General features: G+C 43.9%; 1 protein-coding gene across 2 annotated transcripts in view; it reads left to right on the forward strand.

Annotated features, from left to right (window-relative positions):
• The window catches only part of LARP4B (La ribonucleoprotein 4B), a 62,059-nt gene that overhangs the window by 20,886 nt on the left and 16,191 nt on the right, over positions 1-24,982 (forward strand). The window contains exons 2-7 of one of the 2 annotated variants that reach the window (XM_048511136.1): positions 6,888-7,013; positions 17,808-17,955; positions 18,406-18,579; positions 20,998-21,079; positions 23,687-23,823; positions 24,393-24,496. In XM_048511136.1, coding sequence (XP_048367093.1) covers positions 6,933-7,013; positions 17,808-17,955; positions 18,406-18,579; positions 20,998-21,079; positions 23,687-23,823; positions 24,393-24,496 — 726 coding nt within the window. In that variant the 5' untranslated portion in view covers positions 6,888-6,932. The remainder of the gene's footprint in view (positions 1-6,887; positions 7,014-17,807; positions 17,956-18,405; positions 18,580-20,997; positions 21,080-23,686; positions 23,824-24,392; positions 24,497-24,982) is intronic. The other variant, XM_048511137.1, reaches the window with a different exon arrangement.

The following is a 24,982-nucleotide window of genomic DNA, read 5'->3' on the forward strand; positions in this document are numbered from 1 at the left end:
CTATAATGCATAATCAAATGCAATTTTTTTTGCTTTTGCGAAATTGTTTCATGTGATGACAGAGTGGTATTTTTTCTTTACAGGACCCTATCTACGTAGAAAGAGATTTTTTTCCTTGCAAAGTTGTAAAATTTTCTTTGAAAACTGAAATGCATGCCCTTTTAATCAAATCTAAATTGAACTTGCTGCCTTAACAATGTAAAACATATGATTTGATGTATAAAATCATATTATTTGTCATAAGTGCATCAGTTTTTTACAAGCACAATTGTGAATATGATAAGTACTAGAGAACAAATTGTGAGCTGGGACAAACTGTGCTGTCATAGTAAAGGTACTTTACCTGAGGGTAAAAATAAAAGTTTAAAATATAAAACAACTTTTGTAGCAAATAACATATTATTTGGACAGACTCATGTAGTCACATGAGGACTAGCAGCAAATTTGGATATCATGTTGAACACTAGAAACCTTTTATTCCTTAATAGTGTGTTACTGAGATTGTGGTAAAGGATGGTGAATAAATGGAAATAAATGATGAATATTACCGTCTATACCTTTTATTCCTTAAGAGCGTATTACTGAGACTGTGGTAAAGGGCAGAGACGAAATGTAGATAAATAAACAATAAACATTACCATCTTATTTTATTTATTTATTAAACTTATATTCCACCCTCCCTGGCTAAAGGTCTGGCTCAGGTGGCATGCGTTACATACTTAAAATGGTCTATAAATTATAGCATATTAATTATGTACAAAAGTAGTGTTATTTGTGCAAGGAATGTACTTTTGAAAATGTTATAAATATATAGAGCAGGACCCCCAACCTTTTTGAACCTGCGGGCACCTTTGGGATTCCAACCCAGCACAATGGGTGAAGCCACAAAATGGCGGCTGCAGGAGTTGGAGCCTGCCAGGCAATGGCTGCTGGAGCTGACCTTCAGTCACACAATAAATGTTCTTGTGCTGTGGAGGCAGCTGTTGCTGAAGATTTTTAAAACCTGCACAGCCAATCAAACAACCAGTGGCCAGGGAGAAGCCACACTCTCTAAAAATGGTAGGTGCCATGGCGCTCACAGGAAGCATTTTGGAGACCCTTTGTCTAGAGTGGATGCAAGACTTAACTTTCACTAATGCTTCAGGAGCTGGTGTGGGGGTAGTGGTTAGGAGTGGTGGACCCTAATCTGGAGAACCGAGTTCAATTCCCAGCTCCTCCACAAGAAGCCTACAGGGTGACTTTGGGACAGTCACAGTTCTCTCAGAACTCTCTCAGGCAGGCAGTGGGAAACCATTTCCAAACATCTCTTGCCTTGAAGACCCTATGGGGTCGCCATAAATCAGCTGTGATTTGATGGTATTTCCCCCCCACAAATTTCCCACCACTGGTTTACATTAAAATCTTCATCACTCTTCATCTTGAGTGAGTAACCCCTTGTCTTAAATATACTTCTCTTATTCAAAACAATGAAATATTTCATAGGATAGTTCTGAGTCCAGTAGCACCTTAGAGATTGATAAGATTTTCAGGGTGTCCGCTTTCAAGATTCAAATCTCCCTTTGTCAGACACACCTTTGATTGCCAAAAGCTTATGCCCTGGAAATCTTAATCAGTCTCTAAAGTGCTGTTGGACTCAGAACTAACTGTTCTACTGCAGACTAACACGACTACCCTCTGAAATTGTTTCTTAGGATTTTTCTTTCAGAGGTCCATCCATGTTTACAATATTTGCATTGGAATTTTATTTTATTTTTTAAAAAAGGACTCAGACAGTGGTGGCGAATCTTTGGCACTCCAGATGTTATGGACTACAATTCCCATCAGCCCCTGCCAGCATGCCCAGGAGCTGATGGGAATTGTAGTCCATAACATCTGGAGTGCCAAAGGTTCGCCACCACGGGAGTAGGATCTCTTCCCAGGCATCGTCTGACTTGAGTTTCTTGCCCAAAGGAATGATTGGGAAGTCTGAGGGCCTGGGGAATTGGGGGGAAAGATGCACGCAACACCTGAAGTTTGAAAAGATAGGAGCCACTTCTTAGGAATAACTAGCTGTGTCTTTGGCCAGAAGCCTCACAGGCGGACGAACGATGTTTGTTCTTACAGTTTTTTTACAGGTTTTCTTGCAGGTTTTAAAACGGCCCGAATAATTTTGTTATCACGTTACCTTGGAAATGACAAAAGCCTCAGTGTGTTCCTTATGAAAAAAAGGCTTCAGCTGTAGATGTAGCAACTGAAAACAGATGCCTGCTAGCCATCCAGGGTGTAATGAGGACTGTTAATAATACACAAAAGCGCCAAGATCAAAAGAGGGAATAAGCAGTGTTGTGTACGTAGCACTTCCTATTCAGGGAGGCATTTTATCCCTAGGCCGAGGGGCGGTGAGCTCTGTTCTGGAGAATGAAAGAGTCGCTGGCACCTCTTCAGTAGCTTATTAACGTAAAAAGGCTTTAGCTGGCAGGATGTTTACCTCTACACAGCAACTCTGATTGTGCAGGGAAATATCTTAAGAAGGGGGAGTGGAAATTGCAGCTGTAATTAGACACCAAGGAGATTCAGCAGCCTTTGGCCAGATTCTTTTCAACAAAGAATAAACAGGTGTTGGGGTAAATATTAATGAAACCAGAAGAGTTGGTTTTTACACCCCGCTTTTCCTCTACCTTTACGGAATCTCAAAGCGGCTTGTAAACTCCTTCCCTTCCTCTCCCCACAACGGACACCTTGTGAAGTAGGTGGGGCTGAGAGTGCCGAGAGAACTGTGACTAGCACAGGGTTACCCAAAAGGATTCTTAAGAACATAAGAACAAGCCAGCTGGATCAGACCAGAGTCCATCAGCTCTCTGCTACTCGCAGTGGCCCACCAGGTGCCATTGGGAGCTCACATGCAGGATGTGAAAGCAATGGCCTTCTGCGGCTGTTGCTCCCTCTTAAAGAGGAGCGGGGAACCAAACTTGGTTCACTAGATAAGAGTCCACTACTCATGTGGATGAGTGGGGAATCAAACCTGGTTCTCTGGATTAGAGTCGGTTGCTCTTAGCCATTACATGACCATGAACATTGGATCCTGTGGGATGAGGTCACACAAAGGGATGTTGTCTTTCCTCTTGCATTCCTGGAAGTGCTGTTCATGGGGTGTGTGTGTGGCCACACTGTGGGGGTAATATTGGCAGAAATCACTTCTTGCCAAAGTTTGCACAAAACTGTACCCAAGCTCTCCCCAAGTTCCCCAAATTCTCAGGAGCAGTCTTTTGGAGATGGCAAGCAACTGGAAGCGAAGGAAGTAAAGATCTGTTATGCGGACTCATCCTTTTAAGCCATTTTTAGAGTTTAGTTACTATTTAGAAGATTTCTGTGCTACCTCTTGAGAGAGTCTTCTTGAGGCGACATACAAGCTAAAGGCCATCATTAAAAGGCCAGGTAGAGCATTAAACATTCACTAGCAGAAAACAAGTCCCAGGATAGAATCAGAATCTAAAAACATTTTTTGTAAAAAAAAAAAAAAAACCCTTTACATTTGAAGCCTAGGTAAAAAGAAGTGGTTTCCCCTGGCACGTAAAAGATAGTAGTGCAGGGTTCAGGTGAGCTTTGCAGGGAAGGGCTTTCCACAGAAAAGGTGCTACCACTGGGAAAAGTAAACTTGAGAGGGTCTGATTGTCCACCATCACATGGTTGAAGGCTGGTGGGCACAGCGGGTAGGGCTTGTTGGGAAGATCTTAAATGGTGAGCTGGGCAGTATAGTAGGAGACGGTCCTTCAGAGTCTCCTTCCCCAAGTCATTTAGGGCTTTAGTGGTAAGAACCAGCACTTTGAAATGTGCCGGAAACAGATGGCACAGTCAGTGCAGATCTTTCAGCACACAGTGGTACAGTCCCTGTGTGTCCTGCCCGGACTGTATCCTGGCTGTCAGAGCTTGATCCAGCTGAAATTTTCAGAAAGTTTTCAAAGGCCATTTTATTGCATTACACCAGGGGTAGGGAACCTGCGGCTCTCCAGATGTTCAGGAACTACAATTCCCATCAGCCCCTACCAGCATGGCCAATTGGCCATACTGACAGAGGCTGATGGGAATTGTAGTTCCTGAACATCTGGAGAGCCGCAGGTTCCCTACCCCTGCATTACACTAACCTAACCTGGTTAGTGTAAACAAAACAAGAATCGCTGTGACTAGGCCGTGGGGGAAAGCCTCCCCTTCAAGACACCCCCTCCCCCAGTTTTCATTGGTACATATTATGTAAGAGCATGTATTCAGTACTTTTCCAAGCCAATAGTCAAAGATACAACCATGTTTTAAATCACGGTTTACTAACGGATGGTCTGTGTGGTTTTGTAAAATTATGTCCATGTCCACTTGACTTGGCGATGGGGGAGGGAGAGGTATAAGAAATGACATCTTAATTTTATTTTTTTAAAACCACATGTAGTTTTCAGAGCTTCCAGCAACAGTCATGACTGGATTTACAGTTTTCATTGTATAAGATCTGAATTAGCTTACATCAGTGGTGGCGAACCTTTGGCACTCCAGATGTTATGGACTACAATTCCCATCAGCCCCTACCAGCATGGCCAATTGACCATGCTGGCAGGGGCTGATGGGAATTGTAGTCCATAACATCTGGAGTGCCAAAGGTTCACCTCCATGGGTTTACATGGTAACTCTTAGGAAAACTGTTTTATTCCATGGGATTATTCTTGTTGCTATTCTGTTGAAAGAGCAGACCGTTCCCAGCATTTACAGGAAGAGGAATCTATTAAGGCTCTGAAACGGGGTAGTTCACATGCTGATAGTATTCAGTGATCACCTGTGGGATGTGGGGAGTGTGTGTTTCCTGCTACATACATGTGTGTTCCGATCTTAGAACCCTTTCCTGACTTTTTGAGGCTCCCTGCAGAGATTGTGTATGACCGGCGTATGCCCACACTGTGAGATCTGCTGTTCGTGGGGTGGCAGGTGCAGGTCCATGCGTTTCTGCCTGCCTCTTTTGCTGCACACGCAGCAGTTTGGTTGAAAGGGCTTTAAGGTATTTACACTGCGCTCTGGCATACCTTACGGTATGTTGTCATAGCAATTCATCGCCTAATTCCATGCTTGGATAAGTTCCTGCAGCTCACTAATATTTGTTGATGAAGCCCAGGAACTGTGAAAATTGCTGCTCCCTTTCTGAGAAGAAAACTTAGCAAGGAGTTTGGCTCTGTGTGAGCTCGTTGGAAACGTAGGGGAGGGTAGTTAATGCATGTTATATGCGGAATGCAGCTGTTTAATATTAGGGAATGTTGGCATTTGGGTTGCGAATATCTTAAGAGATGTAATTCCCAGCTGCAAGAGTTGTCAGCCTAGACCAGAGAGGCCTGCCTGTATTTCATGTGTTGCTCCTCAGATTCCGTATTCCTTTTTTGATCCAGAAAAGTGCTTTTCAGGATTTTTTAAATATTGCAACAGCACTGAAGGGTGTGATGGCAGCAATTCAGTTTTACAGATAGGAAACTGAGTCAGACCATGATTAGCAAATTAGTGGTGAAGCAGGAATCTGACTTCCAGGGCCCTGTGTGCACTCTTAACACACAGTGCATAAATATGTATATGTTAATTTATGACATCTATGAGAGATTATGCTTGCCTTTAGATTACTAAGGAGAATTTTTGCGAGTGTTGTATGATTCTCGGACATAGTTTGATGGACTTCACACGTGTTAGAATCCAGATATTATTTTCAAGTTACGTTTCACAGATCAGGTTTTGGATGACTTAATGGCAATGTTCTCCTGGTTTGGGACTATAGTGTTGGCAAGATGTGTGTTGCATCTTTTCAAAGGTGAAGAGAAACACATGAATCCACACTGCTTGCTAGTCAATTGTAGAGTTATACCCTTAGTCCATTCCCTTCTGGGACATTAGAAGGCTGTAACTCTTCTTTGGACCTCCTTGCAAGTATTCTATCATAATAAACTTTTATTTTCACAACATAAAGAGACATATACCACTGTACACTTCTACATATACCGTTACATCAATGCATAATAAAAGTAAAAAATACAAAAAAGAACACAAGAAAAATTAAAACATAAATTTTGCAATAACTAAACACAACCTATTATATCTAACTAAACACCATAAAACCATACAGTGACTTCCCACTTTCTCATTGTTGAATTCTAATCCATTCTAGGTTCATGCATCTATTTAAAATGAGACAATTTATCAATTACACACTGTATAGTTACTAATATTCCAATTCAATCTGCTGTTTTCTTTTAGATCTCAAATCCTGCAATTATTTCTCTGGAACCATATTTTTTCAATAGATAATTCATGAAAGGTGTCCAGTTTTCTGCAAATTTCTCCATATGACCGTCTCTTAATATAGTTGTTAGTTTTGCTATTTCTGAGTATTCTTTTTTTTCCCAAATGCTGGCTGTTTCCATGAAGGGAGCTGGGCACTTCGTCAGCTCTTGCTGTTGCGTAATGAGGTGGACATTATGTTGGCATGTGTGAGCAGTCGGCCCTCCATTTCGAAGCTTGCTGTTGGCACCTTGACAACCAAAGAGGTTGTTGCTTGTTGTTCAGATGAGTAACTTTGAGGGAATGAACCTTGCTCAATGCAGGAAACAACACAGCAGTTGGAATACACTTCTTAGAAGCACAGCAGTAACCGGAATTTCCAGCATAGATGGCAAACTTATTCACTGAAATCTGGAATCTCTTTGCTATACATGTCTATATCTATATATATTGGGAGTAGAGGGGGAAAACTCAATCAGATGCATTTTTATGAAAGATCTAGTACAAACGTGGGGGTTTTTTTCGTGTTCTCTGCCAAGTGTTGCTTGATGCTAAGTTTGATCTGCCACTTCTTGTGACTCAAATCTTTTTTTGTTTGTGTTTCTACTTTGCAGCTTATCAACACAGTTCTCTCAGAGTAGCCAAAAAGTAGGCAGCTCATGACTTCTGATCAGGACACTAAAGTTGTGGCTGAACCGCAGGTGCAGCAAGTACAAGAAGTTAAAGACAGTTCTCATCTAGTAAGTACCGTGCATCTTGAATAGCATTTTTCACCCGCCTGGGAACTTAGCAACTGTTCTGTATTGTACCTTGGATAGCAACTCTTTTCTAAAGTGCTTTCACAGCAAACAGAAGTCTCCCATATGCTGATAATTTTTTGGGTGCATTTGCACCAAGCATGTATAATATTTGCAAGCCCTCAACTCCAGTTCTGCTCGATGCTCAACTAGTTAGCATCTGATTTTTATATTTATTTATTTATTTATATTTCAAATTTATAGGCCGCCTCTTCCCCAAGGGGCTCGAGGCGGCTTCCAACATGGCTGTTCTCTGACAGCAGCTCCAACAGCATAAATTAACACATTTAAAATCCAGCATAAATTAACACATTTAAAATCCAGCAACAATCATATACAATTTAAACAATAACAATAAACCAATAAAACGGTAAAAACGGGCGCCCAATCCCAAGGCTAAAAGGGAGAATTAAATAATAGAAGAGGAAAAAGGGGGGAGCGGCGGCCCCAGATAGAATCAACAGTGGGCCCGACCGAAATAACAAGGGATGGAGAATGGCAGCCTCAGTTTCAATTCCGATGTTTCAGTGGAACGTAATTTTGAGGAACGTAATTTCACTCACGGTGTCCGTTGACATCCAGCAGGAAGCTGCCATATAAAACTGTGGACGTTTCTAACAGGATTTTCTTGCTGGTTGCATTCAAGGCCGTTGGTCCTATAATTCAAGAGCACAAGTTATTTGAAAGCTCCATGTTGCTCAGTGTTGCTTCTTCAAAATGAAACAAATCCATTAAGGGTTGATCACCAAACTGTATTTTAGGTGCTCCATGTGACTTCTCCCATAACAGTGAAACTGGAGAGTTTTTTAAGGGAAGAGGAAGAGTTGGATTGGGAAGAGTTGAGTCTAAGGAGATTCAAAAGGGCTTACAATCCCCCCCCCCCAACAACTAACACCCTGTGAGGTGGGTGGGAGTGAGAGCTCCAAAGAACTGTGACTAGCCCAAAGTAACCCCCTGGTGTGTATTGGAGTGCACAAGCTATCTGGTTCACCAGATAAACCTCCACACCTCAAGTGGAAGAGTGGGGAATCAAACCCGGTTCTCCAGATTAGAGTTCACCTGCTCCTAACCACTACACCATGCTGGAAACACCACATTCAGGAAATTGTGATACCACCTATATAGCTAGTGTCCCAGATAATAGAATGCCCACACTAAGATGCAAATATTCTAAATTTCCACTCCATACACACATGAAGTGCAACATGTATTACTCCAGAAAAAGGAATTTAGAAGCCAGAAAAGGTAGAGCATGAAACATCTTGGCAGGTTCTAGGTATTAATCTGTGTCCCGGACTAAGGTCCCAGTAATGCTCGAGGTGTGTCCAAAGGGGAAAGCAGTAGAGCTGCTGGCTGGCGTTAGAAGACGGCTATCCCACAACTGCACAAACCTTGCTGGTTCAAAGCCCCAGTGCACTTGCAGGATGTCCTGTGGGCATGTGTGTATGTGTTAGGTCACAGCTGACGTACAGCAACCCTGTAGCATTTTCAAGGCTAGAGGCAGCAGAGGCACTTTGCCGTTGCCGTCCTCTGCAAAGCGACGCTGGAATTCCTTGCTGTCCTCACGTTCAGGTACTAACCTGCTTAGCTTCTGAGATCTGCTTAGCTTCTGAGATCTGAGGAAGTCAGGCTAGCCTGAGCCGTCTGTGGACGAACCCAAGTGAAACACAGTGCAGCACACGTGGCTGAGCAGGACTGGGTGGAAAGCACAAGCAGTTCCAAAGCAGAGCGTTATTTGTGGCCAGGTTGTAGCCTGGTTTTTTACCTGCATTTTTTGTTCCAACCTTTTTCCAAGTTCGGAACAATATGTAATCTCTCCTCCTTTATTAATTCTCCAATAACCCTGTGAGGTTGGGTGGACTTAGTGAGAGATGGGCCAAGGTCATGCTATATCAAGTCTCATATCAAGTCTCAGCGGTCCTACTCTTCTTCTCTAACTACTGCGTCACAAACAACTACCAGTTTTTACAATGAGCAGTGATGGGGTTGTGCAGAAATTATAACTAATCCTGCCCTTTCTCACCTGAAGAATGAGGGCATTTTGAATAACAGTTCCACCCCACCTCCCCCGACCCTTGGAGGCAGTTGCAGTTTCTGTCTCCACCACTAGGGGGAGTCCTTTCCCTTCAGTTCTTTTCCTGCCACCACTCTCATTAGAGAAAGTTCTGTGTTCTTTTTTCCAACCAAGGTGGCATATATTTCCCTTACTGATTTCCCCTCCCCTTCTCTGTTTTTCCCACTTCAATCTATATTTGATGCATAGCTGTCTTCATTTTCTCCCATTGCATATCTTAAAAAGAGAACCCCTATCCCTTTACTTTTTACCATGCTTCTTGGCCTTAATGGTCCTACTTAGCCCCAGTCACAGTGATGATGACTCAAGGCATTGGACACTTCAGGATTAGTGTGTGGGGAGTTGGAGGTGGTTATACTCAAGCTGTGAGTAACTGCGCACTCAGCCACTTGGGGGCAGCAGAGTTCCAGGGCGGATCCACAGGGTGCTGCTACCCTTCAGGGTTTGAATTGGGCAGCGCAGTGGGCATGAGTCTTGGTGCCAAAGCCACCTCCAGTCCCGGGAGGCGCCAACAGTAAGCTTAGTGTGGTATACATGTGGATCTGTCTGCATCTCTTCAGTGTCAAAACTCTTCTCCACGATTAGTTGTTTGCAAGAACGGACCCATTCCAGCAACCCCACAGCCACTGTGTTTATGCCTCCCCACCCCCTTTTCTCATGATTCCCAACTGAGTAAAGAGCACCGTTGGCAGAGGAGACTTGGTAGTAGCATTTTGCTCTTGGGCACATGGGTAGGAGAAAGGGGAACTCCCTTTATTAAAGCATTTATTACCTTCCTTCTTATGGTTCAAGACAGCTTGCAGTGACAATTTTTAAAAATTCAGCTAAAACCGAGCCCCCGTCTTTCTCCCTTCTCCCCTTAAAAGGCTCCTGCCATTCAAACCCCCTCAAGAGTCCTGGCAAAGAAGCAACTCTTGCAACATTTCCTGAAGATCCCGAAGGAGAGGGCCCACCTCATATCTTCTGGGAGCCCATTCCACAGAGCTGGAGCTACGATGGGAGAAGCCCAGGTCCTGGTCAATGCCAGATGGACCACCCTAAGTGATGGGATGGCCCCCACATGGTTTCGCTTGTCGGGAAATAATGTGTTGTCACTGATTTGAGAGGTAGACAGTAGGAAGTGCAGCCAGGGTGTAGCAAACAATAGCTTGTCAGCTACCCAGTACATTATAGCTGTCAGCATAGCTATTGATGAAAGTGATGAAAGTTGAGTTCAACAATTAAAATTTTTTGTCTCTGAAGCTGAAATAATCGTACAAGTAGTGATGTCCAGAACGGGAAAAGCTGGAGTATTCCCTTTGGGACATTTTTCCCCATGGATTTTTTAAATTAAAAGATGGATTTTTTTAGAAACTGGAGGGTGATGGAAGGAAGCTCCTAAGGAGTCTACCTCCCATCTTCCCACAGAGATCCCCTATAGATCCAAGTCACATATTTTAGCACGCAGCAGTCTTGTCATGATGCAAATAGGAATTCTTGTAACGTGTCCTTGTCACATGAGTTAATGCTTCCTGTATTCTAAACTCTTGATTGCGCTTGTCGGGAAATAATGTGTTGTCACTGATTTGAGAGGTAGATAGTAGGAAGTGCAGCCAGGGTGTAGCAAACAATAGCTTGTCAGCTACCCAGTACATCATAGCTGTCAGCATAGCTATTGATGAAAGTGTTATTGGAAATCTTTGCCAAAAACCACCCCACCTCCCTCTTGTTGTGGGGATTATGTGCATCGGGTAGGATGCTCTGAATCCTATGCCCAGAAGCACAACCCCCTTGGCCCCTTGTCCTCCTTCTATTGGAGGTAGGTTGGAGGTGGGGCACTCAGAATTATCATGGGGAGGAGTTGGAATGCCACCACAGAAGGGAAAGAACTCGTGAAAAAAATGCGCCTTCCACTCCACATAAAGGTCTTTTCCGCGGTATCCAGCTCCCAGTGTTTATAAAGTGACGATATAGACCTGCCCCAGATCATTCGTATTCTAGCTGCAACTGCAACCAGGCTGTGGGCTACCATCGATGATGCCCCGCTTCAGGAGAACATGAGATGGCAAGTCTTGGGCAAAGCCAGTTTGCCTCTCCTGGGGCACATTAGACCATGTGAGATAGCACATGCATAGCATTTCCTACTAGGTTTCATTGTGCAGGATGTTCTGTCGACCATGGATTTAATTTAACAGTCCCATTCTGTTTATGACAGAGCCTTTCTCCAGCAGAGAAGGTTCTATTGGAGGGGAACCCCACAGTTAGCTGAAAGGAAGTTTTGAGCCTGCCTTTCATTTTTTGTGTGAAGACCTTAGAAAGAGAGTTAGGCTATGAAGGAGCACACTATGTAATATATAAACATATGTCTGAGAAGTGAGCTAGAAGAGCTTTCTTCTGCCCATTGTCTTCTTGAGGGAGAGTAGAAGTGGTAGAGAATCCATGTAAGCAACAGCATCTTAACGGTAGCCTTGAAGTTTTGATTGTACTCGATGTGTGAGACTCCTCTTCCCTCCCTGTTCATTTATGTTGCGGGATAGAAAGGAGTACACAGTCTACTTTAGAATTCAGTCCAGTGTGTGGTTTTTGATAGCATTCTTGTAGTCGCAAGGAAGGATGTCTACAGTGCTTGACCCGGCGCTAGTCCAGATGAGAAAAAACCAGGATGGTGCTCGTTGTTCACAATATAGCTTTAGCTAGTTTTTCCGGCTTAAATTGCTTAGCACAATACTGTGCCTATGACAACATACGAAGGCATTTCTCAGTAACAGGGCTTTGGACTTTGAGTGGCATTAGCACATGAGCCTCGTGCACAGTTTAAGCAGGCCTATTTTTGGCTTCTGGGTGTTGGCTTGTCTCCCCAGCAGCCTTAGACAGTAAAGTGGGCATCTGCAGAAACGAGCTTGTAGTTCCGGGACTCACGAAACACGACTTGAAAATGGGTTGCTGCTTCAGCAAGGAGCTAGATAACAGCAAGAATGAAAAAATGAGCCTGTTGGAAAAATCTGTCGAAGAGGAGCCGTCCGACAGCGGGATAAGTAAAACTTTAACTTCAGTTTTGGAGGCAGTGGAAAATAAGGAACTACGTTTAGTCCAGAAGACAATTTACGGGACAGCTGCCGTTCAGGATTGCGTGGAATCTGCTAAGTCTCCTTCACATCACCGTGTGGGAGGTGCTGCTGGTGATCATGTCCTCAGAAGTATCTACGCTGGACCTTTTAATCTTCACCCACTTAACGAGGTGAAAAGGATCTTGAATAGGTATGGCACTTTGCAAGAGAACGATCTAATGGAAGCTGGAGTTGGGGGCAAAAGGCTTACAGAAAACAGCAGTAGTAATGCTCTCTGGATGAACAATGCTGGCAGTTCTTGTATTAATGCCAATAATGAAAGCAGATCCACGGGAGCTAGACAGCTGTGGTGTTCACTTGAAAATAATTTGTCTCCGTGTGTACCGGTGGCTTTAGGCCAAGACTTTCGGGAACAAGGATCCTTAAGTAAAAGCTGTGTAAAAGAGGATTCCGTTACAGTCGAGGGCTTGCTGCTACAGGATGGAACAGAGGCTGCTGCAGGTAATTGTAGCATGGTAGCTTCAAGGAAAATAGATGGAGAAATAACAGATTCTCCCCTTGCTTATCTTGATATAGACAGGCACTATATAAGCGCCAGAGATAAGGAGTTCTACAGTATTTGTATCGTTGATGAGGATGATCTGGAAATGGATTTAGAAAGGCAAGCGGCGGTTGACGAGGAGACGGACACAAATGGAGAAAGCTCAGCTGTTGAGGAAATGTACAGCTCAACCCAGCCTGTAGGGAACAGGAAACAGTTCCTAGTACAGGAGCTGGTTCAAGTGGCTTTAGACGTCAGTGCTCCAAAAGACACATCTTATACCTCAATAGCTGATAGTGTAGCAGAGACAGAAAGAGTAATGGAGATTAAAATTTCCTCTGTTGACTTGGTAAATGGTGGGTGCGGGTTAAATACCAGCAGTATAACAGCAGATGTTTTAAGGACACAAGCATGTGTTGAACACCTTCCTCAAAATAGAACTTGGGAAATGGATACACTGGGCAGTAGCATTGGTATGAATGAATTTGTTCATGAAAGGAAGAATTCTCCAGCACCTGTGCCTTTAGTGCAAGACATGCAGTGTCCCCAGGAACTAAGAGGCACGTTGCGTGCAGGCATTTCCGTGGGCAATGATGGAAACGATTATGACTCTGAAGATCTGCAGTTTCACTTGAGTGAAAACCACCATGCAGAGCCAGGCAGAAACTGTTCTAAGCAGTTAAGTAATCTGAACTTTTCATCAGGCTTCAACAAAGAAACCAACTTTCTCTTTGCAAGCCAAGCCAGTGCAGAAAACCAAAGTGAAGGCAGCCATCCTAGATCAGAAGATAGCCAAGATTCCAAAGGAAATGCCAATGAATTTGGGGCAGTTTCCCGTTGCAGTAAGGAACCCCCCACATTTTCTGAGCACTGTAGTGATCTAAAGCAGCTCTTGAAACCCGAGGATGTAGGAGCTGTTGAAGCTTTGTGCAGGTATGAAAATCCAGCTGTTAGAATGCTTCCAGCTCCAGATGGCTTAATTTTTAAGGAGAAAACACTAAAGTTCTTAACTTTTACAAGTAATGACGGTATCAGTCCAAAGATGGTTGAGCACAGTAAGCCATCTCAAATAGATGCTAGTCTGTCAGAGGTTAGCTTCAGAGGGGTGTCACAGAAGAACGGAGAGACATTAACTTTTTTGGAGCCACAGAATACAAGTGGCCGTGAGAGAATTCTAAAAGAAAACTGTCTGGAAGTTGAGTCTTTGCACAAAATGGCAAAGGATGACTGTAAAACATGTGAGTTTCCCAGTTCACGTAATGAATACAGCAGCTGTTATGCCTCCTTGACACATTTTAAAATGGGTGAAATTAATGTGAATGGTGAGCAGTCCAAACTTTGGGGCAGACGCACATTGCATGGACTGGAAGATCATCCAGATGCAAGGATTAATTCAAGAGTGGGGACAGAAGAGGCTGGGAATCAGTCGACCTGTGAAATTCACCATGAAGGCAAAATGGGTGGTGGAACTAAGGCACATTCTGAAGCTTCTGTTTACGACAATTGTGCATTAAATATCAGCAGCAATCTAATGTTTCCAGAAGCGCTGGAGACGTCTGCAGTTCTTCAAGATGTCTTGTGGATGAATGGAGCAAACGGTCACTTTGAAACTGATGGAGTTCCTGCCTCGATGCAGGAGAATGATGCTAAAGCTGTAGAAATGGATGCTGGCCGTGCCTTGACTTTTACCGCAACCGGCGAAAAAAACACAGAACTTTGTCAAAATGGATCTTTGCCCCACCTGGCTGGACCAGGTGAGCTGGCAGCCCTGTGTCCTTTCAGTCATCTGGATTCTGAACCCCCGCCTCACCATGGAGAGATGTTCAAGGAGAATATCAAGGACTCTGCTCTAGAAAGTTGCTTGAATTCAGTCGAGGCTCAAACAGAACATGTTTGTGTCACAGGTACAGAAGACCCTCCGATTTGCAGTCAGGAAACTTCTGGAGACTCCAGTGGGATTTGTGTTGACCCCAGGCAGATAGACAAATATGCTGCTACTCCTTCTTACGAAATACCTCTTGTTAGTGACAGGGAATCTGAGCAAGGCCATTCAAAGTGTGTACTAGATCTGATGGAAGATATATTAAAGGAATCTGACGCTACTTCTAAAATGGATTCCCAAGATGTGGGTGACTTAAGAGCAGTGGATCAGTCTTGTCCATCTGCTCCTTTAAATTGGTTGTTTTCAGGCAACAGCGTTGAGAGCGATCAGGAATATCTGATGGGGTACCTGTGGATGAATTCATGCTTTAACAAAACTGATAAAACGTGCAGTACTAATGAGACGCTACAGAACCAAGCCAAAGACATGGCGGTTTCTTCCTTTGGTATTGGAGGATTTCCTTACCAGTTGCTAGTACAACAAAACAGTCACATTTGGGGGTGGCAAGATACAGATGAAGAACGTGTAAGTACTATAACTTGATTCATGAGTCATATGTTTTTTTTAATCAGGGTTTGGAGGTTTTCTTGCATACAACTGGTTTTTAAAAACAAAATCTAATAACTTTTTGCGTTAGAGGCCCACAAGCCGCTCATGGTAAACAGCCGTCTACATTTCTGCAGGCCTTCTCCAGTATTGTGTAGGCCTGCAGCCAGTACTCTACCTGGTGGATTCCAGCATCTACAGCCTTTCTCCCACCACCGACCCAGCCATTCAGTGTCCCGTAGAAGGATCTTTCAGTCACTATATGCTTTTGTCTAGTGTATTCCTCCATGTTTTTTCACCCATCGTTCACGCCTGCCTCTGCTGATCTTGCTTATACACCCTGTCTCGGGCTTGTACTTGTGTCATTTACTTGGGTTTTTTTCTCTTGTGAAAAGGATTTACTTCTGTAAGGACACCACACCTTCTGTCCTGTTGATAAAAATTCTCCTCTTGCTGGTAATGTCCATGCTTGCTGTGTTGTGTTGCATGATACCTGATCAAGTAGTTTCGTTCTGTGTTGCGAAGAAGCCAATTGCCTTTGGTGCTCTTCTACATTTCCATTATTCCCACCATACACATTTTCCCAGGCCGGTGCTTGAAAGTCCTATGACGTGAAAGTCAGTTTCGTGTCATAAGTGGCAACTGAGTGGTGTGATGTTGCTGAGATGCCCCTGGTTGAAATCTTGCTCTAGGCTACTTAGCAAGTACATCTCTCCACCTTTTACACCTGCTTCTCAACTGCAGTTGTGACACAAATACTACAAAGAATGTGTGGATGGGTGTGGATGTAAGAGGGAAAGAAAACGCATAAAGTAACATATAGAAAAGCTAAATATGATGTCCTTACCTGAACAAGTTTCTTGGGATCAGTTTAGGCCAGTGGTGGCGAACCTATGGCACGGGTGCCAGAGGTGGCACTCAGAGTCCTTTCTGTGGGCACGCCAAACAGAGTGTCGTTCCCCCCCCCCCACATCTAGGCTGGCCTGGGCCGCTGGGCTCAATTATTAGCATTAAACCTAAGACCGAGTTTTGGGGAAGCAGTGTGGGTAACCCTGTTAAGCGCTGTTAAACCCCACTGATTTTCATGGGAAGAACTAAAGCACGATCCTTTACCTGTGAGTAAGCTCGGTTGCTGGCAATGGGGCTTGCTTCTGAGTAAACCCTCCTAGGGTTGTGATTCACCCATTCAAAGAGTTGCACGGTTGCTTCAAAGCAAAGCCACTGACTACCACCAAGCTTACTCCTGAGTAACGCATGCCTCGGAGCCAACCGTTTTTTCTAAACTAAAACCTCAGTATTCAGGTTAAATTGCCGTGTTGGCACTTTGCGATAAATAAGTGGGTTTTGGGTGGCAATTTGGGCACTCGGTCTCGAAAAGATTCGCCATCACTGGTTTAGGCAATTTCTTTTTTTTTTTTACAGATAATGCATGGAACACACAGTGACAGACATAATTGTCACAAGTAGCTGCACAAACCATTCTTTTCCTAACTTGATCAGCCAGCGTGGTGTTGTAGTAACTGTCAGCCTGGGATCTGGGAGGACCTGGGTTTAAGTCTGTACTCTGGCATGAAGATCACTGAATGATCTTGGGCCAGTCTCTCTGACCTACCTTGCAGGGTGGTTGTAAGGATAAAATGAGGACAGGAGAACCAGATGAGTTATCAGATCTCTTTGGAGAAAGGGCAGGATAAAAACATAGGTAGATCAGGACTGCAAAGAGGCATGTGGGCCCTTAGACAAGGACTGTTTTTGTGCTTCCTCACATTTTATTTTATTTTTCTTAGATTTCCATCCCATGTTCCCCAACCAAGGCTGGACTCTGGGCACATACCAACATATTTAAAGCGTTCCATACATAATTAATAAACAAACTTAAACATTCCTACCCTGTTTCCCCGAATATAAGACATCCCCTAAAATAAGACATAGTAGAGGTTTTGCTGAAGTGCGAAATATAAGGCATCCCCCGAAAGTAAGACATAGCAAAGTTTTTGTTTGGAAGCATGCCCGATGAACAGAACACAGAAAAATAAGACATCCCCTGAAAATAAGACATAGCACATCTTTGGGAGCAAAAATTAATATCTGTCTTATATTCGGGGAAACACGGTAGCATTAAAATTCGAGGTGGTGAAACAATGTCAAAAACCCATGCAAAACCCACTCATCTCGCCTCAAACGTAGTCCCCATACTTCAGATACTGTCCAAGTATGGGAGAGTCTAAGAGGCGGGGATGATATAGACTGACAACACTTTGGTGGTTGAGTGTTGTTGTAGGGAGTCCAGCACACGCATGAATGGCCTCAACCAAAGGCCCAGTAGAACAGATGACGTGAAAATAAATCTCATAATGTCCAACTTTACGAGGTCTACTCTACCAATCGGCTCAGGAAAACTAGCTTCTGGAGGGACTCCTCTATGGCTGCTTCCACTGCATGAAGGCTCTTTAGACTACAGAGGGTTTCAAATTTTGTTGTGTGGAGTGGTATGGTACAAGTCAATAGTGACCTGGGCTTTGGGAGCTCTGTCCCGCTAGACCTTAGATCTCCTGAACTTTATTGGGCAACTTCACTGTTGAAAACGCTGAAGGAATAGATTTCTGCCCCAACACAGTATGTAACTAATTTTTTTTTTCTTTTGTAGGAATCGGCCAAGGTTTCTGAATTAAATCCAAATGCTAAAGTATGGGGGAATCACATGTTACACCTGGAAGCCGGTGGTGCTACTGATGGCGGTGTAAGCAAAACCTGGGAAGAAATTCCAGACCATCCACCAGATTCATGCAAAGAAGGTAAAAGCCAGTGGTTTTAGAATCTGTGGGTCGTGAAGCTTAGGAAAAACGTCCCGTGTTTTTGCAATTTCATAGATTTGTGCATGGTCTGTTTTTGGTTTTGAAGTGGGCAACTGTACCAAGTAAATTTGGACTTGGTGCAACACCATGCTAAAAGAGTTGGAAACCAGTATTTTAGAATATCTTGTTTTTGCTTTCTCGGGAGCCTTTTCATTTAGATACTTGCTGACTTAGGAAACGCTTAAACAGTAGTTTTAGGTGCTCCCGCCTATACCTTGTTCTCTCTCCGGTTTAACACCTCCTCTTTGCCTCACCAGTCTCCTCTCCTCTTGCTCTCCTAACCTCCATACATTCCTGTATTTTTTTCTCTGCATGGAAAACTGGTAATTTTTTTCTGTTTGGTCAAAACAAGCAAGCAAACAAAAATCCCTTGGTTTGTGACTCTTGCAGTTTTGTCTGCAGGGTTGGAGGCCAATGGTGATGGTGACAAAAAACACCAGAATGAATCGCTAATGGATATGCAAGAACCGTCACTCACAGTTCCAGCATCAGACCAAACCGATATGAACCCTTTGACTCTTGATCATTCAGACTATGAATCTCTGCACGAAAACACTCAGACAGGTAAGAAAAGAAGAAGAGTTTGTATTTATTCCTTTCTCCCCTGTACAGAGGCGCAAAGTGGCTTACAACCTCCTTTCCCTTCCTCTCCCCACAGCAGATACCTTGTGAAGTAGGTGGGGCTGAGAGTTCTGAACAAACTGTGACTAGGCCAAGGTCACCCAGCAGGAATGGGGAAACCCAGCAGGAGTGGGGAAACAAATCTAGTTCACCAGATAAGAGTCTGCCACTCATGTGGAGGAGCGGGGGATCAAACCGAGTTCTCCAGATTAGAATCCACCTGTTCTTAACCATTGCACCGTGCTAGCTGTCAAAGCCAGATCTTCAAGCAAGTGTATTTGAATTTTTTAAATTTATATTAAAGCTTGCTTTTCCAATTTTCAACATGACCTCTAATGTTCACACGTGCAGCTGGAGCAGCAAAGAGCTTGCAAGTTAATTAAACTTACTTGATCAACACTGTAAATACAGGCTTTGCTTTAAAAGAAACAGGCAAAGCGGCAACAGTAGTCCTTTCTGCTTAATTATTAATATTTGGGCTGAAATTGAGAGCATGTATTAATATTATAACCTCATGAGGCCCTCCAGCTGTCCATAGCCGTGCATGGAGGAGAGGTGGGTGAACGGGACAACCCGCAGGCAGAGATGTAGCGCCAAGGGGGCGGGAGGCGACGCACCAGGGGGACGACCCCACGGAGGTGTGGTGGGGGTGTTCCAGTGGCTTGGAGGGGCGCGCACTGGGCGCACTTCCCCCTTGCTCCGTCCCTGCCCGCGGGCATGCAAACAGTCTTGTGCGAGCCGTTTCCTATTGCTGTGCAGAAACAGCCTATGCGTCAAACTCTGAAGTGTAGTACGCTAAAGATTATGACGTTTCATGAGCAGATTCGAAATTATCATAGACTGGAAGGAAGAAGAGACATTCTTCCTTCTTCATCTGCTTCCTTCTACACCTGCTTCCTTCCACACCTGATGATGTTTGAGAATGTTGAGACTGGCTCTCCATGGTACACAGGAAGTTTTGAGGAAATGAGTCACTTCTACATTTATCCCTGCTTTTAAGCAGGACGTGAAGTTTCCCTTAATGTGAGAAGTCATCCATTTTGTTTTATGTCAGATTAAAGGTAGAAACAATTCCATCCTAATGAACTGTGTGTTCACGTGCCCATTACGGATCTGTTTTCATAATGTTGAACCTTCTAATTTCTCTAGACATTTTGCAAAGCCACAGATATGTATTCTCCATCCAAGGCCCTCTAATTGCTACAAACATTGCAATTTTTGCATTATTGCCTTTACATCCAAAGCCCAGAAACGAGATATCACTAAAAACAATGTCTGCATTTGCTAATGTAGATTCTAGTAACTTGTGGCTCTTCAGTTTTGTTTTACTATCAAGAACCTGAGCGTTCACTTTATGGAGAAGTAGTAGTATTTCTAGTTCTCTTGATTTGCAGTGATGAGTTCCGTATGTAAAAAAGGCAAAAATGTCCATTGTTGCTAACAGTGCCAAGGACATTGTTCACACTCAGACTGACTGTTCTTAGCTCAAATTTTATTTAGAGCTTAATGTTTTCTGAAAGCCCATCTAGCTAGTTATTGACAACTATCTTCATCTTCTATACATATTTCAGCTGCAGCAATGCCTTTGCTACTTTAGAACTAATTCTTGATTTGTTCTAAAGCAGGGGTGGCCAACCTATGGCACTCCAGATGTTCACGGACTACAATTCCCATCAGCCCCTGCCAGCATGGCCAATTGACCATGCTGGCAGGAGCTGATGGGAATTGTAGTCCATGAACATCTGAAGTGCCATAGGTTGGCCACCCCTGTTCTAAAGGATGGAATAACAGAGTATTCCAGTCTCTTTTTTTACTTCCGGATAACCAGCGCAAATATTTACATACCTCAGTTTGTGCTTCAGATTTCTTAAAAGTTGAACCAGCTGGCAAGAAATCATGACCAGTATGTCACTGTTCAAGTACTTGACCTGTGTTTCTTTTGTAAAAATTGTTCCTTTACTGTGCAACTTGAACCCTCATTCTCGCATTGCAGTGGGGAAATAAGCAAAGACCAGAACCCTAAGTGTACGTAAGCATTACGATGAGTGTATTTTTGCAGAGTCCTTGGGCTGAATCCCAAAAGTATATTTCAACTCACAGAAGGAATCTGCCATTCATGGAAACTGTCCTGCTGTGAGTAGAAGGCTGTCTTTGGATCCCACCCCATGCTGTGTGTCTAGACCCCTGGTCTAGAATCAGGTGCATCGTATATTTGTAGTATGTTTTTTATAACAACCACGTCACTTGTCGAGTTGCACGTACCCTCATGAAACAGGAGGTCTTGTTTCTTGAAGGAACCTTCTCTTACTAAGAATTGAGAGTACTTTTTTTAAAAACTCTGAACTCATTTTCCATTTCTAGGAGACAAAGAGCAGCTGCAGCCAGAAGGTCAAGAAGACCTGCGAGAGGTGCTTAAAAAAACACTGGAGTTCTGTTTATCTAGGTAAGCATGAAACAATGTTCTCTTTTGGTGAGCATTTCTTCTAAAACTGTGAAATGAGATGAATACTTTTATACTGATACCTTTGTGTCTGTTCATTGAAATGCTTGTGCTTCTTTAGTTGGAATGAATCCCCAAAGAGGCTTATGTAAGCACAGCTGTTCTGGGTCAGATCAGGGGGTCTGTGTAATGTTGTGTTGTATGCAGTGGATGATCACCCAGAAGCAGTGGTGGGATCCAAAAATTTTAGTAACAGGTTCCCATGGTGGTGGGATTCAAACTGTGGCACAGCGCCAATGGGGCTGGGCGGTGCACGATGGGGGCATGGCCGGGCATTCCGGGGCAGGGCATTCCTGTGCGGGGCTGTGGCAAGGACGCAGCCGCTGCGTCGGTCCTTGGGCGGGAAACGAATGCACGCAGGCGCAGGCTGCCACGCACGCCGGTGCACCTCCTGCTAGACTGCTTCAAGTTCTGCGCACTACTGCTGAGAGGAAGGGCGTAACTAAGGCAAAAATCACATGGCAAAATCACCAATTAGTAACCCCCTCTCGCTCCGTAACCTACTCTCTGGAACCTGTGAGAACCTGCTGGATCCCACCTCTGCCCAGAAGGGCCTACAAAGAGGGTATGGAGTCAAACACACACACACACCCTGCACTTCTCCATAGGGTTGGCGATCAGAGGGTTACTACCAGTGAACGTAGAGGTTTCAGAGCCACTGTGGTATGGTGGAGTCAGACTGAGGCTTATTATTAGCTAAGGTCTTGGAGACCCAGGTTCAGATCTCCACTTGGCCACAGAAGCTTTCTTGGTGAACTTGGATCAGACACACAGTCTCAGTCTAACTTGCATCATAAGGTGGTTGTGAGGATAAAATGAAGTGGACAAAACTCTGAACTCTGAGGGGTGGCATGCAAGAGAGGGGGAGGGGGCTCGGCATCTGGACATGTCCCACCCACCCTAGCAGAGGGAGAGGGAGGGAATAAGGGATGGCATGCAAGGGGAGGGAGGGGAGGGAGTAAGGGGTGGCATGCAAGGGAGGGGAGGGGGCTCGGCATCTGGACATGGCCCACCCACCTTAGCGGAGGGAGAGGGAGGGAATAAGGGGTGGCATGCAAGGGAAGGGGAGGGAGGGAGGGGAGGGAGTAAAGGGTGGCATTCAAGGGGGGTGGAGAAAATATAAGCAACTCTGGGTCCCTGTTGGGGAGAAAAGTGGGATATAAAAAGAAGTAAATAAATCATTTCTAATGGCCATCGATGGACTTCCAGGGTAATATCCATTTTAAATCGATAAAAAGTAACAATATAAAAAGGATTAGAATGTTGAAACTTTTCGTACAAATTGAATAAAACTCAACAGATCTGTTTAGGTAATAGCGTACATATTCACAAGAGAGAAAAGGCTGAGGATCAGCTCTAATTGATGGAAGTCCTCCTAAACAGAATAATTTCCCCCAGATTACAAAACCCAAGGCTTTTATGCTACCACTATGCTCAGATATAAGTGTGGAGTCTGCCTAGTGTCGGGAAGCCACCTCTGCAAGATGGGCCATTTCCACTGGGGTCGGGTCTTGTGAGCCTTTGCATTTGGTTCAGATTGCATCTAACCATTCCATTCAAGAGGCTACACAAGTGTTTGCATCTGAACTCGGGAGTTCGTGGTCTTACCCCTCCCCCAGATAGGTGAGACTTTCTGCTGTGTCCATAAGGTTTGTAATCAAAACAGCTCAACCACTTTGCTGGCTCCAGGCTGAGGTGTAGAAAAAATGGTGTCAGGTGATAACTGGAGCCAGATACAGACCTCTTCACTCCAATCAAGGTATATTCTGTTCTGGCCTGTGTAACTATTTGAACCACTTACCTTTGTTCTCAAGTGTGTTGTACAGTCCTGGGTACTTTGAAATCTTTATCTGAGATGTGTAAAGTATCGCTTTCCTCTGCCCCTTTTCTTACCATTTTGGAGCTAGCTCTTCAATCACTTGAGCAGAGACTGGGGGATATTACATTAGCAGATATTTGGTTCCGTTTCCATTCAGTTTGCTCCCCGGCTTTCTTTCATTATAAACTGAATGGCACTAATTATTTAAAGGCCTTGTCTATTCTGCATTATCATGGGTTTTAAAAATGTAGTCCCTCCCAAATACCTGAGAGGCAGGTTCATAGATGTACCTTTGAGCCATATCCTCATATCAGGACTCCAAAAAGTGTGATCTACCATGTTCAATTGTCCGCAAGGCAGGAAGGATGGCAACTATCTGGCAAAACTACCAGGTTCATAGATGTACCTTTGAGCCATATCCTCATATCAGGACTCCAAAAAGTGTGATCTACCATGTTCAATTGTCCGCAAGGCAGGAAGGATGGCAACTACCTGGCAAATGAACTGTGTTCTACTTGGTGCCATTTGTAGAAACCTAACCTCAAAACTCCACCAACCAAAGCAGCAAATAAGTATTTAACAGGCATCCACAAAGCAACAGCAAAGAGCGTTGAGGAAAAAGCATCGGCTGTTTTGACATTAATAAGTGTCTTGACCTGCGGCATATAGACAAATGAAATTTTCCTCTTGAATGGATTAGGCTGTTTTTACAGTGCAGTTTCACCTTGCAGAGAGAATCTTGCCAGCGACATGTACCTAATCTCTCAGATGGACAGCGATCAGTACGTGCCAATAATGACAGTAGCTAACCTCGATCACGTCAAGAAACTGAGCACTGATATGGATTTGATTGTTGAAGTGCTGCGATGTAAGTAACTTGAGCAATCGTGCATTCATGATTCGTGCCTAAATTGAGAATGTGCCCATTTATGTTCAGCTAAAAAAAATATGAATGCTGATGCAGTTAAAAGGAGCAGGTACGCCTTTCACATTTTACTGTTTAGTTTCAAGCAAAATTGCAGGTTGGTTTCGTTCATAGAACTTTCTGCATGAAGCAAACAACTTATGAAAGAAATGTCCCAGTAAATCATATGTCTTGAAACGTCTTTTTAAATGGGGTGCAAGACCTTATGAATGTGCCATTTTCAAGCATACATCATAGGGCAGTGGTGGTGAACCTTTGGCACTCCAGATGTTATGGACTATTGGCCATGCTGGCAGGGGCTGATGGGAATTGTAGTCCATAACATCTGGAGTGCCAAAGGTTCACCACCACTGCCCTATGATGTATGCTTGAAAATGGCACATTCATAAGATTGATCTGAATGTTACAGAGCCCAGCCCGAAGACAACAGCAATAGGCTGTGCACTCTGTGGCAAGAGTAAGACAGGTCCTTCATTTTGGGTGTCTAAATGTTGTTCTGTGTCTTCTCTTAGCATTGCCTTTAGTCCAAGTGGACGAGAAGGGCGAAAAAGTCAGGCCAAACCAGAATCGCTGCATTGTGATTTTACGTGAAGTTCCTGAATCCACTCCTATTGAAGTAAGTACCTTTTAGTTTCAAGGCTAACCCTTACTCCCCACCCCCCACCCCTAATCGTGTGCATTTACAATTTCATTTTTTAATTTGACCACTACAGAACCAGAATATATGTCCTGCATGCGTCTTGGTGACTGGCTTTAAGGGAGTGTTATAATTGGGGCATTTCAGCAATCAATAGCTGGCACATATCTACTGCAGTCTCGCCCTGTCTATCTAAATAGTCTGCAGCTGAGTCATGCTTACCCCCAATGGTCTATAAGTGCCAAGTCAAGTCTCCCTTGTAAGACTGGACATCATTGCAGTGGAAAACAAGCCTAGGACATAGACAGGATGACTCTCCCCTTTCTGCACTGAAGAGGGATGGAGGATTTTCAGTGGAAGCCAAGACACATTATGCTGAGGAGTATGACTGTGTGAGATGGATGTGAATAAAAATAGTCTCTTGATAGTATCAGAATATTAGCTGTATATAAACAGGAGGTTGCA

This window comes from Sphaerodactylus townsendi, linkage group LG11 (assembly GCF_021028975.2).
Source record: "Sphaerodactylus townsendi isolate TG3544 linkage group LG11, MPM_Stown_v2.3, whole genome shotgun sequence".
Lineage (NCBI taxonomy): Eukaryota > Metazoa > Chordata > Lepidosauria > Squamata > Sphaerodactylidae > Sphaerodactylus > Sphaerodactylus townsendi.